This window comes from Peromyscus maniculatus, chromosome 4, assembly GCF_049852395.1.
Source record: "Peromyscus maniculatus bairdii isolate BWxNUB_F1_BW_parent chromosome 4, HU_Pman_BW_mat_3.1, whole genome shotgun sequence".
In the NCBI taxonomy this organism is placed as follows: domain Eukaryota; kingdom Metazoa; phylum Chordata; class Mammalia; order Rodentia; family Cricetidae; genus Peromyscus; species Peromyscus maniculatus.
The window spans coordinates 55,834,050-55,849,516 of record NC_134855.1 but is presented as its reverse complement, the minus strand read 5'-3'; the positions used below and the strand labels follow the sequence as shown (position 1 = coordinate 55,849,516).

The 15,467-nt window shown below is 41.8% G+C and overlaps 1 protein-coding gene across 2 annotated transcripts in view; it reads left to right on the top strand.

Moving 5' to 3' along the window:
* Positions 1 to 1,204: 1,204 nt before the first annotated feature.
* Cwc22 (CWC22 spliceosome associated protein) overlaps positions 1,205 to 15,467 on the top strand; it is a 41,217-nt gene continuing 26,954 nt past the window's right edge. The window contains exons 1-3 of one of the 2 annotated variants that reach the window (XM_076569751.1): positions 1,205 to 1,442; positions 11,341 to 11,439; positions 13,368 to 13,435. In XM_076569751.1, the coding sequence (XP_076425866.1) occupies positions 11,434 to 11,439; positions 13,368 to 13,435 (74 nt within the window). In that variant the 5' untranslated portion in view covers positions 1,205 to 1,442; positions 11,341 to 11,433. The remainder of the gene's footprint in view (positions 1,443 to 11,340; positions 11,440 to 13,367; positions 13,436 to 15,467) is intronic. The other variant, XM_076569752.1, reaches the window with a different exon arrangement.

Below are 15,467 nucleotides of genomic sequence, written 5' to 3'. Positions count from 1 at the left end.
TAAAGCTTAGATTTTGGTAACACTGAAAATCAAAGATTAAGGAAGCAGTATAATTGATACCAGTGATGTGAACTCTTACAGATTTCACTTTCCAACCCTGTAAATTAGTCTTCTCTTTACCCTAATCTTGGCAGTTGGTACCTTCACCTAAGGCAGAAGAATCACAATCTACGTTACCATTTGCTTTTTTTTTTTTTTTTTTAATTGAGACAGGCACTCACTATGTAGCTCTGGCTGTCTTGGAACTCACAGAGATCTGCCAGCCTTGGCCTCCCAAGGGCTGGGAGTAAGCCCCACCACGTTGGGCCTTTAATGTGCTTGTCATTACATCATGCCGTTTATGGTCAGGTTATCTTCCATTCACTTCCGTTCACTTGATTTTAAAATCTTGGAACTTAATGGATGCTAACATTTTGTCACTTTCTTTTTTCGCCAAACATACTTTTGGCAAAGCTTTTGTTGAAAGTCTGAAAGGGATCTCTACTCTTTTTAAGATCTTTATAATAAGGCTCTGTGGTAGAGTTCTTGCCTAGTATCTTTTTCTTTTTCTTTCTTTCTTTCTTTCTTTCTTTCTTTCTTTCTTTCTTTCTTTCTTTCTTTCTTTCTTTCTTTCTTTCTTTCTTTCTTTCTTTCTTTCTTTCTTTCTTTCTTTCTTTCTTTTTTTTTTTTCCTTTGAGACAGAGTCTCTCTGCATAGTTTTGGAGCCTGTCCTGGAACTCGCTCTACAGAGCAGGCTGGTGTCGAACTCACAGAGATCTACTTGCCTCCCGAGTGCTGGGATTAAAGAAGTGCACCACAGCTGCCTGGTCCTACTATGTATCTTTTGTTGTTGTTTGATTGATTTTTCGAGACAGGGTTTCTCTGTGTAGCTTTGCACCTTTCCTGGAACTTGCTTGGTAGCCCAGACTGGCCTCGAACTCACAGAGATCCACCTGCCTCTGCCTCCCAAGTGCTGGGATTAAAGGCGTGCGTATGTATCTTAACGTTAAGCTGAAGAAAAAAAAAGCTAACGGAAAGTAACTACCTAGAGCTACTTTTTACGGTAATAGATTATTAGTGTTAGAACAAGATGCATGCCTTGAAACCTAATTCACAAAATCAAGTTTCTCTATTGTGAAGGCCTACGGCGTCCGAACTATAATTCCCACGATGCACCGCGGTTATCCTTGCCAGAGTATTACATCTCATTTCCGTCCGCGCTACCAGAGGATTCTGGACTTTGTAGTTCACAGGGACTTCTATTTTCGCACGGTCCTGGTAAGGAGGGAGAGTGTGGCTAGCTGGATTGCTTTGACTCTGGTATTGCTGTACGGTATTATCATTAATGTATAACACACTAGAGTCAATTCACTATCGGGTTTTCACGAACTTCGCGCTCGGCCTTCACCCGGGAAGGGGAAGTGACGCTCTTCCGGTGTGATGGCGGCACGGTGGAGCTTTAGGTAATTACGGAACTCGGGAGACTCGGGATAGACAAGGAGCCGGAGTGGGGGCGGCGGGCTGCCAGATCGCGTGTAGAGGGCAGGGGCGTGCGAGTGGGTGCTGGCCGGGTGGCCCTCGCTTTCCTCGCGTGGCCACGGTGTCTCCCACCGGCGGCCCGCGCGGAGCGGCGGGAGCGGGCTGGGCCTGGCGCTGGTGGCGGGGCGAGCGCGATTGTTGTTGGGCTTTGGTGCTCCCGGATAATCGGGAGCTCCCTGGGCCGTGTCTCCCCAGTCCCCCGGCTGCTGGAGTCCCCTGCTCCTCCCGGTGCGTTGCTTCAGGCACGCATCTCTATGGGCTCTCAAAACCGTGGGACTTTCTCAGTCGGCCACCCAGGACCCAGGGCTGGCAGGAATAACCTGCAGTAAGGCTCTTGCCTCATTCCCGCTGGCCAACTCTTGTTACGTTTTAATTTATGGTTCTTAATTGACTCGACTGAACCTTTGTCTTGTGCCTTGGCCCGAGTGCTCCCTGTTTCTCATGGTGTGTGTTTATCTCTCATCTTTAATCCTAACTCTATAAACACCTGCACTATGTATTCCTGAGTCCCAAACATGGGTCTGCAGCCACTGCCCCTGGCAAGCCGCAGGCCCTGTCGTACACTTTAACAGCCATGTGCCAGCTATTTTCGCTTGCTATAAGACAGTTTTGTCCATTATTCCCGCTAACGTTTATCTGAGGTAAGCGGAGAATGATTTGGGGAAGCATGAATTGAGTTATTTAAAACATGGTAAGCCGCTGGAGAGATGGACAGGAGGTTAAGAGCGCTTGCTGTTCTTTCAGAGTACTTGGGTTCGGTTCCAAGCACCCACATGGTGCATCACAACCAGTTGTAATGCCAGTTTCAGAGGACTTAGATAGCCTCTTGCTGACCTCTCCTGACAGTAGCCACTCAAGATTGTGCACTTAAAGTACATGAAGGCAAAACATCCTTACGTGTAAAAATGAGCTACATTTTCTGTGAATTGTGCACTGTATTTAATAGGTTGCTTTTTTTTTTTTTTTTTTTTTTTTTTTTTTTGGTTTTTCCGAGACAGGGTTTCTCTGTGTAGCTTTTCGCCTTCGCCTTTCCTGGATCTCGCTCTATCGCTCTATAGACCAGGCGGCCTTGAACTCACAAAGATCCACCTACCTCTGCCTCCCGAGTGGAGTGCTGGGATTAAAGGTGTGCGCCACCACCGCCCGGCTTTTTTTTTTTTTTTTTTTTTTTTTTTTTTTTTAAACCATCCCTAACATCTAAATTGTTCATGGCTGGAACCATCCCTAACATCCCTAACTTGTTCATGGCTGGCCTAGTCAGACTCAGTCAGGCCATAGACTACTTCCAAGAAGAAGTGGTCATTAGCAATACAGCTGATCAGAACTAGTGTCTTTGGGGGCTGTTCTGTCAAATTCCCCTTGTTTTTTAAGTCTGCGATTACTAACATGGGAGGTTGGTGGAACACAAAGGCCTCTGGTGGATTTCAATAAACCCCCAGGCTCATTACACTTTTTCTTACATCTCCCAGATGAACATGAGAAAAGACATTTGAAGGCTTACCACAGCACAAACTTTGAAAGGATTTTCTTAGCACATGGGTAGAGGGAGTGGATTCAAACAGGACTTTGCCTTTTGTGACATATCAGTAAATCCCAGTGAACAGAAAGCAAGTATGGGCCTTTTTTAGGAAAAGCTTCAGTGATTAAAGAATTAATTACGTAGTGTGAGAGACGCAGAATTAACTGATGTTTAATCTGTCTTTGAACCTAAATCATGAGTGGCTTAAGCTAGAAAAAATTCAGAAATCCCGTGTATTCTCTAAATCAGTTTATTAGAGTAGTTTCCTTCTAGATCAGAGCTGCTGCGGTGGGTGGTAGTGCTGTGTGTCTAGAGGCTACATTGTAAATTTCTCCATGGAGGGAATTTGCTCAGGAAATGAGCAGAATATGCTCAGGGAAAAAAAAAAAAAAGCAAACCTCTAGTGATCAGAAAGGTCATTTCAGTTCATTCTATGAGAGGTAGTAGAATATATTCAGCCCTACACTTAATTATCGAAGTGAGGACCAGATTGGATTTGGGGGAAGGGGAGGACACAAAGTAGTATGAAAGTAAGTGGAGACCTGTGCTACTCCGGTGTTTGTACCGTTAGGGTCGGGTTTCCTCCTGTAAGGACTGAATGGGCATAGCACCCAGTCGTGCTGCCTTGATGCAGATTATGACCGACACCTCGGTGCTTCCAAGAAAAATAAGGGTTATATGTTGTCAAAATAACTTGAGTCCTTTGTGGATCTGAGGTAATGAAAAAAACCACCCTCCTCTTTTCAAACTTAATTTTGAATTGGAACCTGTTAAGTGGTACTGTCCATGGTTGAGAATTTCAGAGATCTGCTGTATCCATAAAAAGCCTTCCATGGTTTAGCCTCATGGGTCTCATTGTGTTCAGTTTCTATATGATCTACTTATGCAAATGACTTGACATCTTTTTTTTTTAATGTCTGTCTCTGAGCCTGTATGCATGTGCCCCCCTATCCAGAATGACTTTATGAATAATTTCTATTTGTTCTCAGGACTTGACCTCAGTACCTCCTGCTATCTGTGTACCCCAGACTTCCTTTTCCAGTAATAATGCGTGTGGCATAGCCACAACATCTGGACATTTCTTCTCTACCTTGAGGATAAGAACATTCACTTTTTGATGTCTTGTCTGTTGTATAATGAAAGTATTACCTTCCTGTGCATGGCCACTGTTTTACCAGAAAGACTATAACTATGCTGTAGCATCATCATTTTGGGGGTCCTGTATTGTGTATTTTTTCAGTTGTTATAACCTCAAAGAGATTCTGCACAAATACAAGCTTGAAGAAAATGAAGAAAACATTTGGTACATGATTAGAAGCACTAAAGTGTCTTATTACAAGGCATGTATTATTGAGTATGGTGAGGATGATGATTTTCTAAAATTTAAGGTCTTTGGTTTTGTTATGAAAATGGGTAGAAACCTGAGTTTAATGAATAGTTCAAGAGAAACTGGAATGATACCCTTTGTTCATGAGGGAGATGCCAGGCTACTGAATAAAATTAAGCCCTATTCCCAAGCACCTAAGGCATGAGCTATTGTAGAATATCACTTTAAGGTGTGTTACTTTTGTTTATGATCTGGAACATTGGTTTTAAAATAGAAAGATGTGTTTGATTAAATACAATTCACCTGCTATCAGGAGGCTGCCTCAGCAATTAGCTGACAGGAAGTGGTAGGGAGGCGCCAGGCGAGAAAGGATTGATAAGGAAGGAGGAGAAGCAGAGAGCTTTTTGGAGGATACCTGCAAGGAGAGGAGGTGAGCTACTTGCTATTCAGCCTCTCTGAAGAGCAGAGTTCCACTTTAACCTTTGAATCTTGAGTTCTTTAGATGGACAGAGGTTTAGTTAAGTTCCCTTCGTAGCTTTGCAAGAGTCGGAGCCAGCGGGAACAGAATTCCCTGCAGCTCCGTACGGCCCTGGCAGCCTAACCGATGCCAGCAGCTGATTCGGACAGTTGTGGCTTAAAAGGCAGCAACAATTAAAAGGACAACAATGAGCCAAGGATATAGTAAGCCAAGAAGAGCCAGGGTTAGGAGAATGAATCTTAAGTTCCAGTGATTCAGGGGATGATAGCAAAGATGATGCCCCTTAGGCTTTGTTCTGTTCAATAGCAGGACTGCTACTGAGAAATTAATTTGTTAAAAAAAAAATGTAAAGTGAAACATTGTGGAAACAGACAGACAAAGGTTTCTGTTTTCAAATGTTTAAGGACTTTTGGAAAGTGTGTGGTAATCCAGAACATGTCCTAATGGAATGTGCATTTAATTTGAAAGCCTGCCTTTCCCACGGGCAGCTTTACAGAGGCTTTAAAGGATAATCTTGCCCTCCATAAATGGAAGGCAAAGTTTAGTATGCATGCGGAACTTAAACTTCAAAAATGTTTTCAGCCAGTCAAACTCAGCTTGCCTCTGAAATGAAAGTGGAGTGGTCTCATGAGGGATCTTCTCAAAATGGAAAACCTGTCTACAGAGGCAGAGGGTGGGGAACAGCATATTGGTTTCTCCTGCTAAGGGAGTGAATAAAGCCTGGGCTTGACTGACTAGGAGTGAACTGCCCCGTTTGAGATGGAGAGAAAGAAGCGAGTTCCAGTGTACACTGCCTGCTTTGGGAAGAGTGTGTTGGGACATCCATATAGAGGTTTCCTCTTGCTGACTGGAGCGCCATAGAGAAGGCTGGGCTAGATTGAAATGTCAGCTGATCCTGGGGGCGGAGGTGCTCTTCAGAGAGATTATAGGGAGATGGAAGGATAAGGATAGTCATTTGTTCTTACAGCATACTCATCAGAAGCGTCCAGGTTAAGATTATAGTATCAAAGAATCCACGAGCACAAGTAAAAGTACAACTTAGAGGCCGAGCAGGAGGCAGAGGAAGAGGTGGGGGATGTGTAAGCTGAGCCTGGGAGGGAAGGGAAATGGCTCAGCAGTAGCACATAGGTAGCAATGTCCGGTCCAAGTAGGGAGTTCTTTCTGGATTTCACACCAGGTCATGTACAACCTGCTCAATACTGAGAAAGTAGGGACAGAAAGCCAAGGAAGAAAGTGGGAGTGGACTTTAGTGGGGCAAAGAATAAAGGGCATCAATCAAGTCCAGACCTGTTAAAAACTATCTCGGCTGTCTAGGAGAAAGTAGGACCAGAGGATAGGATCGAAGGAATGGGTCAGAATTTATTTTTAAATGGACCTGTAAATAAGTTCAACATGTAGATTTTTTATTATTTAAAACTAAAATGGAAGTCTAGAGGTAGATGGCTAGTGTATTGAAACAAAATGGTCAGATTACACTTCTTGTAATGTGCTTTGGAACACATTCAGAGATCTTGTAGACCAATAAAAAAATCTTTTTAACAAGTGGACAATGATTGTATCATTCACTCCTTAACTTTTATTAAATGTGGACTAGCTTCATGTTGCAAGAAATGAAGGCAGATAATACTTCCTCCCAGTTGATAATGTATAGTGCTCACTGAGCTCGTTAAAATTATCTTTAGTTTTTTGTTTTTTTAATCATCTACATTATACTGTTTGGCATAAGGTGTCTCAGAATTTTACACTCGAAGCTGTTTTTTGCACATAGAGTCAGAGACCAGAAAACTGATCAATGTTTGTTAAAATCTCTAAGAAACCTGCAGGATCCTCAACTATCTATCTGTACAGCTTCCCCCTTGTATGGGAACACAGGGAGCACCTGATTCCTGAGTGACTTGGAAGCAGAACATCAAGAATAGGTCTGCATATCTTTATTACAAATGCTTGCATCAGACCTGTTTTGACATTTGTGATTTTAGCAATCACAATTTTAGGAAGGATAGAGAGTCCATGGACTGTTATTAAGCATTTTCCCTCTGGGGTCCAGGTCAGCGTTTTCTAATGAGGCCCATTAGTATTTCAAGAAGCACACTGACTCAAGGTGGTCCACACCAGGTTTTGGTGTTAGATGGTTTGTCACATATGTAACAGAAATCTTCCGACAGTTTGAAATGTAAAATCACAGGTAACGCATTGTCAACCTGTACCTACACCTGGTGAGTCTTCTTCAGAAAGCACCAGAAGTATATGGTGAGCCCCTAAAATTGTGATTCTGTGATGAAGTCATTTCAAATCCATTTCCTTTTGGGCTTGCCATGGGGTAAGCCCCTTACTAATGTTCACCCGTTCATGAGAGAGAGAGAGAGAGAGAGAGAGAGATTGAGATTGATTGATTGTGGCCAGTCTTCCTCTCATTACTTGGAAATGGAAGACATGTCTCTGAGAATCCTGTCATACCCCCTTCCCTTTAGACATTTAGAACCAACTTAAGATTGTTCTTAAATTTTGAATATTGTTTAATGTTACCATTTCCCCATCAGGCAACCAGGATTTTTTTTTTTTAAGCATTGTTCACTGGTAGAATGCAGAAGCACTGAGTCCCCTAACACGGGTTGAACACACCCAAGTCGCGGTGGTAGAAGTGGTGTGCTAATGGAGAGTCTAGAGGCCGGTGCAGTCCTGCCCTCGGTATTTCCTTGAGTTTCAAAGGTTTGGTGTCATTGCTAAATATGTCATTTCATAGGTCCTGGTTCACAGTTTGAAGTGTGTCTTACAAATGCTACTACATAGTTACTTTCTGGTGCTTGCTGGAACAGAGGAAAATTGCCATCATTGTAAAGTACTGTTCCCAGGAGTGCTGCATCTTCTATTGTAAAATACCCTCTGCTAGCGAAGCAGGTGTACTTTTGCTGAGTTGCTTACTTGTGACAGGACGAGGAATTTAATAATTCATCTCAAAGTTCGTGTGGTGCTGGGAAGAGCAGCGAGAGCTTTAAATTCTAGGTAAATTGCTCTTATTGCAGGAGTTTCCAGTTAAAGTGTGAAGCTCCCATATTCTGAGCTCTCAGAACCTCCCTTCAGGTGTGTTCTGTACACATCTGGGCAGTGAGAGGCGTTTCTGTGCCTTTCTTAACTGCAGCTGCCATATACAGTGTTACCAGCTTTGATCTTTTCATTTTGAGACATGGAATGTAAAAGATTGTATGTGAGTGTCTAGAATTGGCTCTGGAGTGTTGGAAGGTACAAACAAAGGATAACACCAATCAGAAAGCTCACTAAAATAAGGCATTTTGAAGGAAGTACATAGAAAATTGCTGTTACTGTAGATAGACAAGGAGAAAAGCCCTGTTTAAGAAGTCAGTGGAATGCAGAGGAAGGAGCTAGCTCTGGCACAGTGGAGGCACGTGATTCGTTTGCTTACACTGTGTCTGCACAGTGCATTCTAGGTGTGCTGGGTAAGTAAGAATTCCTTATTGAGGTTCAGAAAGAAGTATTATTATTAACATAGTTTTTAAATCTGCCACTTCAAAGGAGTGGACCAGCTTTGGGATAAGAACATTTTTAATTTTCCATGTTACAATTTGTCAATTTGACATCAGTTTACCAATACTGGCATGAATTTTCATTGAGGTGCACTTAGATGATTTGGGGATCAAGTAAATCTAGTTTTAAAGTTAAGGAATATTTTTTCAACATTGTAGCTTAATTTAGTTCTGTTAAACTAAGTTAAAAAAAAAAACAAGTTTAACATCACTCATGGTTGCCCACCAGAATTAGCTGAGACCCTGTTGCTAAAGATCTTGATTGCAAAATACAGAAAAAACAAGTTGGAAGTAATCTGAAAACTTCCTCCCTGATGGCTAGGTTTCAGAGGGCTGGAACATGTACAGGTTGCTGAGGAAAGAAAGGAAAAAGTACTCAAATGTGAATCCTACAAACTTCAGTACCAACCTGCTAGGCAGGATGTGGCCACTTACATAATAATGACAGTCCTGGTATGGATGTAGCCAGCCACTTTCAGATTGGTTTTGAGGCCCACTCAGCAGGAGAAAACTCATGCAAGAAAGTGTAAGCCCAGTTAAATATCTGACTGGAGAAGTCGTGGTCCTTAGTCGGGGAACTTACTGTTTAAGCAATGTCATACTGCCTTCTATATGTTTTACCCATAGACAAATCCGACTGTCTTAGTTAGGGTTGCTATTGCTGTGATGAAATACCATGACCAAAAGCAACTCGCTAAGGAAAGAAGTTTATTTTGCTTACATATCCTGAATCATAGCCCATTGAGTGAAGCCAAGACAGGAGTTCAAACGGGGCAGGAACCTGGACACAGGAGCTGATGCAGAGGCCATGGAGGAGTGCTGCTTTCTGGCTTGCTTCTCATGGCTGACTCACCTGTTGGTTTTAACAAAATCTCAATCTTTTGACTTTATCAATAAAGACTCAGGAGCCAGATGCTGGGGTGAAAACCTGCTAGCTCAGAGGGGCAGAGAAAGCACCCAGCTGATCTTCCTCCTCCACCAACATCATCCCAGAAATCTCCCTTCTATTCCATCTCAAAAAGCACTCCTCAAACTGAATGTCCCTGCCTTCTACTTCTTGTGTGTCTCTTTATCCATCTTCCTGACTCTTATTTACTCTCTATGTTTTTTTCTTAATAATCCTATGTTCACTTCCTGTCAACTAGTTGCTTGTCCTGCCTCTTGATCTATAGTTGGCTTTATTTAATCTTGCTTACAATATTCAAACAGAAAGCCCTTGCTTGGCTTATAGGTGTGTGCTAGGGCTGAGCCACACCACAGCTAGAAACAGATTGTTCCAGTAAATAATGCAATCTTGTTTCATAGTGTGATCAAATATCCTGTAACACTTGACCTGATTTCTTACAAAACCAAGGACTCCCAGCCCATGTGACCCCATCCACAGTGAGCTGCGCCCTCCCCCATTAATCACTGATTAAGAGATGCTTTACATTCCTTGCCAATACCCTGATCTTATGGAGGAATTCTCTCATTTGATGTTCCCTTCTCAGATGACACTAGCTTGTGTTAAGCTGACATAAAACTAGCCAGGCATCTACTTTTGGTTTTAATGAAAAGACTGTACAGTGAATAGGAGGCAAAAGCAGAGCTTTATGGCTTCTAAACGTGCTTCGAGTGAGCGATTCTTGAGTGCTGAGCCCTAAATAAAGCATTTATACATTCTCTCTAAGGCTGTGGTGGGGGTGGGGGTCAAGAGAGGATGTAGAAAGAATGGAAGAGCTGGAACATGGGTGGACAGACCGTGAAATGCCATTTCTTGGCTGTGACCGTTTATGCCAGGTTTCTACTTGGAATACTGATGGCTGATGTTGTAGTTAAAGGGACTGGAGTGAGCTCCCTTTCAGTGCTCTCATGTAAAAGAGAGACCAGATAATCTCTAATATTTCTAGCACTCACAGCTTTTTCCAGTTGCATGCAGTTATTTTAATACTGACTACAGTTCTTTGTACTCCCTGCATCTTATAATTCTTTCATTTTCCTATATTTTATTTTATTTTTGTGATTTTGTTACCTCACATCACAAACTGTATGTAATTACAATAAAATTTTTGATTGGTAGGTCTACATGAATATAACTACCAATTCTTCACTTTATAGAAATTACCAAAATATATTCGGCAGAAGGAATATTAGAAGACTTGTTAACAGCTGGGGAGATAACTCATTAGTAAAGCCCTTGCCCTGAAAGCATTTAAGGACCTGTGTTTGATTCCCCCCAGCATGGTTTGTAGAAAAGCCAGGCATGGTGCTTCCTGCTTGTAATCCCAGCACGGAGGAGGCAGAGACAGTCGGATCTCCAGCATGGGCAGGCAAGCCAGCCTTACCTCTTTGGCAATTCTTAGGCAGTGAAAGAAAGATCCTGTCTCAAAAGAAGAATGGATGATGCCTGAGGAAAGATACCTCAGGTTTTTTGGTGGCCTCCACAGGCACGTATGCACACAGAAGATACTTAGGGCAGATAGAGATCTATTCAGAACCAAATTCTTTGTCTTTAAATGTGCATATATATCTGAAGCCTTGGACCTTTGCTAAAGCAGGTTAAGACATCTCAGGCTATCAAATTACATTTCCATGTGGAGTACATTTCAAATGATTGTTTCTGCACAAACATTGGCTCTTTCATTTATAATTGATATGTAAACATTGGGTATTGTTTCCTTAATTTTGTATAGACAATACTTGATTATATAAGCATAAGTTTTCCTTGCTGAAGCATTTTAGCATTACAAACACCTGTTTTTAAATTGACTTTACTCTCTATTTGCTCTTGGTTTTGGTCACTTTTACTGATACATGTTAGGTACACATCCTTTTGTGCAACTATTTAAAGATTAACTTTAAAATTCAAGTATTGTATGTGTTTTTTACTACTAAAGGAAAATGATACATAGACTGTGAGAACACGCCATTGCACACAGTTCATCACTGTTAACAAGCTCATGTTATTGTTTTTCAGGTGACGTGTGGAGACAGAAGAAGAAAACTGTCAAGGAACTCAGACCATTGAGTACTTGTTTTTTGAACCAACTTGAGGATTTATCTGGTCAACATGAAAGTAAGTGTTTGAAACTTAAGCTAAAGATGTAAGCTAATAGTCAGTTCATGTCTGGCTTTTAACCAAAAATGCTTTTATAGAATTAAAACAGTCACATAGTAGGATGATATTGTGTATATTCTGACACCACACAGTTTATGTGGACCAGGTAGGACTAGTATTGAGCAGAGGGGCAGCTGAGAAAGCATGTTGGATATTCTCTCTCTCTCTCTCTCTCTCTCTCTCTCTCTCTCTCTCTCTCTCTCTCTCTCTCTCTCTCTCTCTCTCTCTGTGTGTGTGTGTGTGTGTGTCTGTGTGTCTGTGTGTGTGTGCAATGATAACATCATTCTCAAGGAGCATGCTTTCCTGAGTGCAAGGCAAGTAGTTCTTCCTTTGGTCAGTCTAGATTTCTTCATGACGGTCCTGTTTTTCCATATGTGGAAATGGACTTCTAGGTTGTACTTTATTTTAGACATTTGTTTATTCAACAGATGAGTGAATTGTATGTTACAGTGATTGTTCTCTACTGAAGGTCTTATGTTAACATTACTATAATGTGCCAGTCATTTGTTACTTGATCGTAGTTACATAATCCTTCTGATTCACGACTTCTGTGTTTTTGGCTTCTCTCTCTTGTTCACAACAGCTGTTGCGGAGATGTGTTAAAAATCATTAGCACAGAATTGAGGCCGTCTTCCTAATGTAGTCAAAATAATTGCCTCACTTGTAAAAGAAAATGGGGATAGGACAATTGCATTATCTGTCTCCTCCTATGTCTCCTTTATCTGTCTCTTTTTCTCTCTCACATACATGATCTAATACGTTTAATAGACAAATCTGTATAGACTCCTGGAATAGACAGCACTAACTCTATTAGTTATTAGTGCTGAAGATCTTCAGTTCCTCGAGGCTTGCCTGTCTTTTGTGTCCTTCTAAATGTCACAGGAAATGTTACGGGCTCAGGAAATATGTGGCTCATAATAAATAAATAGTAAACACCGTATTTTATGTTACTGTTGAATTTGGTGGATCTTGTGTGTATTTAGCTTAGGATCTTTTGGTGTGTGGGGAGTTTCTGGGGTGCAGGACCTTCAGGCAAGCTGAGCAGATGCTCAGCAGTGGGCTTCAATTTCAGCCCTGGGCTTAGGGTTTTGGTATAAAGTTTTATAAAACCTATGTCGTGCATATTGAACAATTTTGCTCCCTTGTGTTTCTTATTTGTTAAGATTTATTGGTTATGTTTGAGAGAGGGGGGAAGGGAGATGCCTCATGTTTTGAGGAGGCAGGGTACCTTGTTGACTCTGCCACTGTGCTGCCTGTGGCCACCTCTGAAGTCTCCCCCTCCCACACACCAGAGGAGTGCTGGAATTACAGCTGTGTGCCACCCCCTGCATCCCGTGGTTGTTTAACGTGGATCCTAACATTGAACTCAGGCTATAAGGCTTACACAGTTATTATTTCTATGCCCTGCCCAGCTCCTCAGCCCCTAAGGTGTTTCTTGGCAAAACTCTAAATAATCTGTTACGGCAGGGCCTGATGTAACTCAAGTGGGCCTATAATTGGCTGGGTGGGCCTACAGTTGTAACTGGCTGGGTCACAAAGCCCAGATTTTAGGTAACATGAGTTAGTCTGAATGGTTAAACAATGTTTTGAGGGCCACCAAGCCTTGCTATACCATGTAAGCCTGACAGCCTGGGTTCAATCCCTGGAACCTGGAAAGGAATCCTCCCAAATTTGTCTTTTGACCTCCACATGTGTGCAATGGAACATGTGTGTCCACAGTCTCACACACACATCATAGACTCACATTAACCATAATATTTAAGAGAGATGAAAGTTTTAAATCATTTCTAAAGTACTGCTAATTTGCGGGACACTTGTCATTGTGTATATATTTATTTCTACATAGCCCGTTTTGAAGCGTTTCTCCCTTGTTTTCTCTTTGGAAGCGCTCCTCTGGTCACGACAGAAGGGAGAGCCACAGTGCACACCACCGGAACTCCTCCCCAGAAGACAGGTAACTGCTCTGTGTGTGCCGAGTGTGGATTCCAGGTCTTCATTGATTTAGTTCTTTGATTAAGGTGGACATTGAAGTGCTGTTTTGCTGTTATGACGTGCTTATATATTCACACAGCCTTTTATAGTTAAATTGTTATTTACATCAGCATAATTATAAGATAAGCAATCTAGAAATAGTACCAGGAATGTGTATTGTTTATGTTTATTAGTACTACAGCTGTGTCATTTACTAAGGGAGGACCATTAAAATAATTCCTAAAGGAGAAGCACCCAATTTCTTACGCACTATATTCTTACTCCACTCTGCCAAATATCTCCCAGGACCTTTGCTTTAGGATCTTGGATTGTGACCACTTACTACCCTTACCAGTCACCTGTCTCTGTCAACACTCAGACATGCAGTGTAAGGTAGTTGTAGATATGTATATAAAACACAAATCATATTGCCATATAGGTTATATATTTAACTTCCCTAGTGTTCTCTGGCTTTATTGAGTTTTAAGAGCAAACAGTGGGTTTACTGGATTCACTTGTTCATTTGTTCAGTGTTCCCAGCACTGCAGCTTCCAGAATACCATCCAGTGGTTATAGTGCTTGGAGTAGAGTTCACTAGAACAAGCAGTGATTGATGTGGTCTCATTCGTCGTTCAGTGTTGCTGTGAGGAGGGATTTGTAAAATAGCCTCTTGTTGCCCATTATGTGTAATTTCCAGATTGATTCCTTCACTAAGGGCAGTGTGAATATGGATGAGGAAATTTGGCTGAGTTAATTCCAGGAGTTGTTTTGCTGTGCCCATGATGGAAGCTTTTACAATTCAGAATGCTTATGTTTGGTCCAGTGTAGGAGTATCAAGTCTCATGTGGCCCTCCACCGTAAGTGAGGCATGCAGACTAAGTTCTGCTTTAAAAATAGAAATTAATAGTTCAAAAACATTTCATTAAAGTTTCTGTGTGGGTAGCATCTGCACAGTGAGAACAAGCTAGGTCACTGTAGGGAAGTGACTGCATCAGCTGGTGCACACAGCTTCTCTCAGTGGTGCCGAGCACTTCTTGCTACAGCTGCTGTCTGGGAGCATGCCACATGCAGATCACAGGGAGAGCTTGCAACATCCTCTTTGCTGCTAGTTGGGGGTTATATCTGAAATACCTTGAAGACAGTATAGTTTTTCAAAGTGAAGTGGACAGACTGAAACACATGCACTGAAGGAAAGCAACTGAAGGTGGCCTTTCTACATCATCCTAATAACCAGGGGTTAGGAGACTTCTAATAAAAACAGCAGTGCTTCAAGCGGCAGTTTCAACTCTTGGGTTTTTATAATACATTTGTACTTCAATTTAACATTATGAAAACAAACTCTTGTTTCTTCTTTGCACAATTTACCAAATACATCACAATTCATCTTAATTTTCATGCCACCTTTTCCAACTTAGAAGCATATGTTCATCTCCAGTATAAAAATTTTTAAAGTATATTGGTTGGCTTTTTAAAGAGTTCAGTCAGATTTAAACTCATTTTGATTCAACTATTGCAATGCTGGATTCTTTACTATTTCATGACAGTATCACCCTGGTTTTGCTCAGCTTTGCAGTATTTTTTAGTTGAATGTCATCCTCTTCTGGGTTGTTTTTTTTTTTTTTTTAATGGTTTCTCTGTGTAACCCTGGCTGTCTTAGAACTCACTCTGTAGACCAAGCTGGCCTCGAGCTCACAGAGATCACCTGCCTCTGCCCCCCAAGTGCTGGAATTAAAGGCGTGTCCCCGGCTGTCATCCTCCCTCTAATTTGCTTGCTTCCAGGCTAAAGCTTATTTTGTGCCTTGAGCGATGGAATAAGATATCTTTTTCTCTCTGAGGGATTACTTTACCATCCTTGTAGAGACCCTCAGAGGTTTCCCAGTGAGAACTTACTCAGGGTCTGAGAATCTGAGCTTGCTTTACCCAGCAGGACTGTATAAGGGGTGATTTGGCCACGGGCCTGGTTACCTGGTATTTGGAAGGGTCTACACTTGGCTGTGTGGTGTGTTTTGATCTAG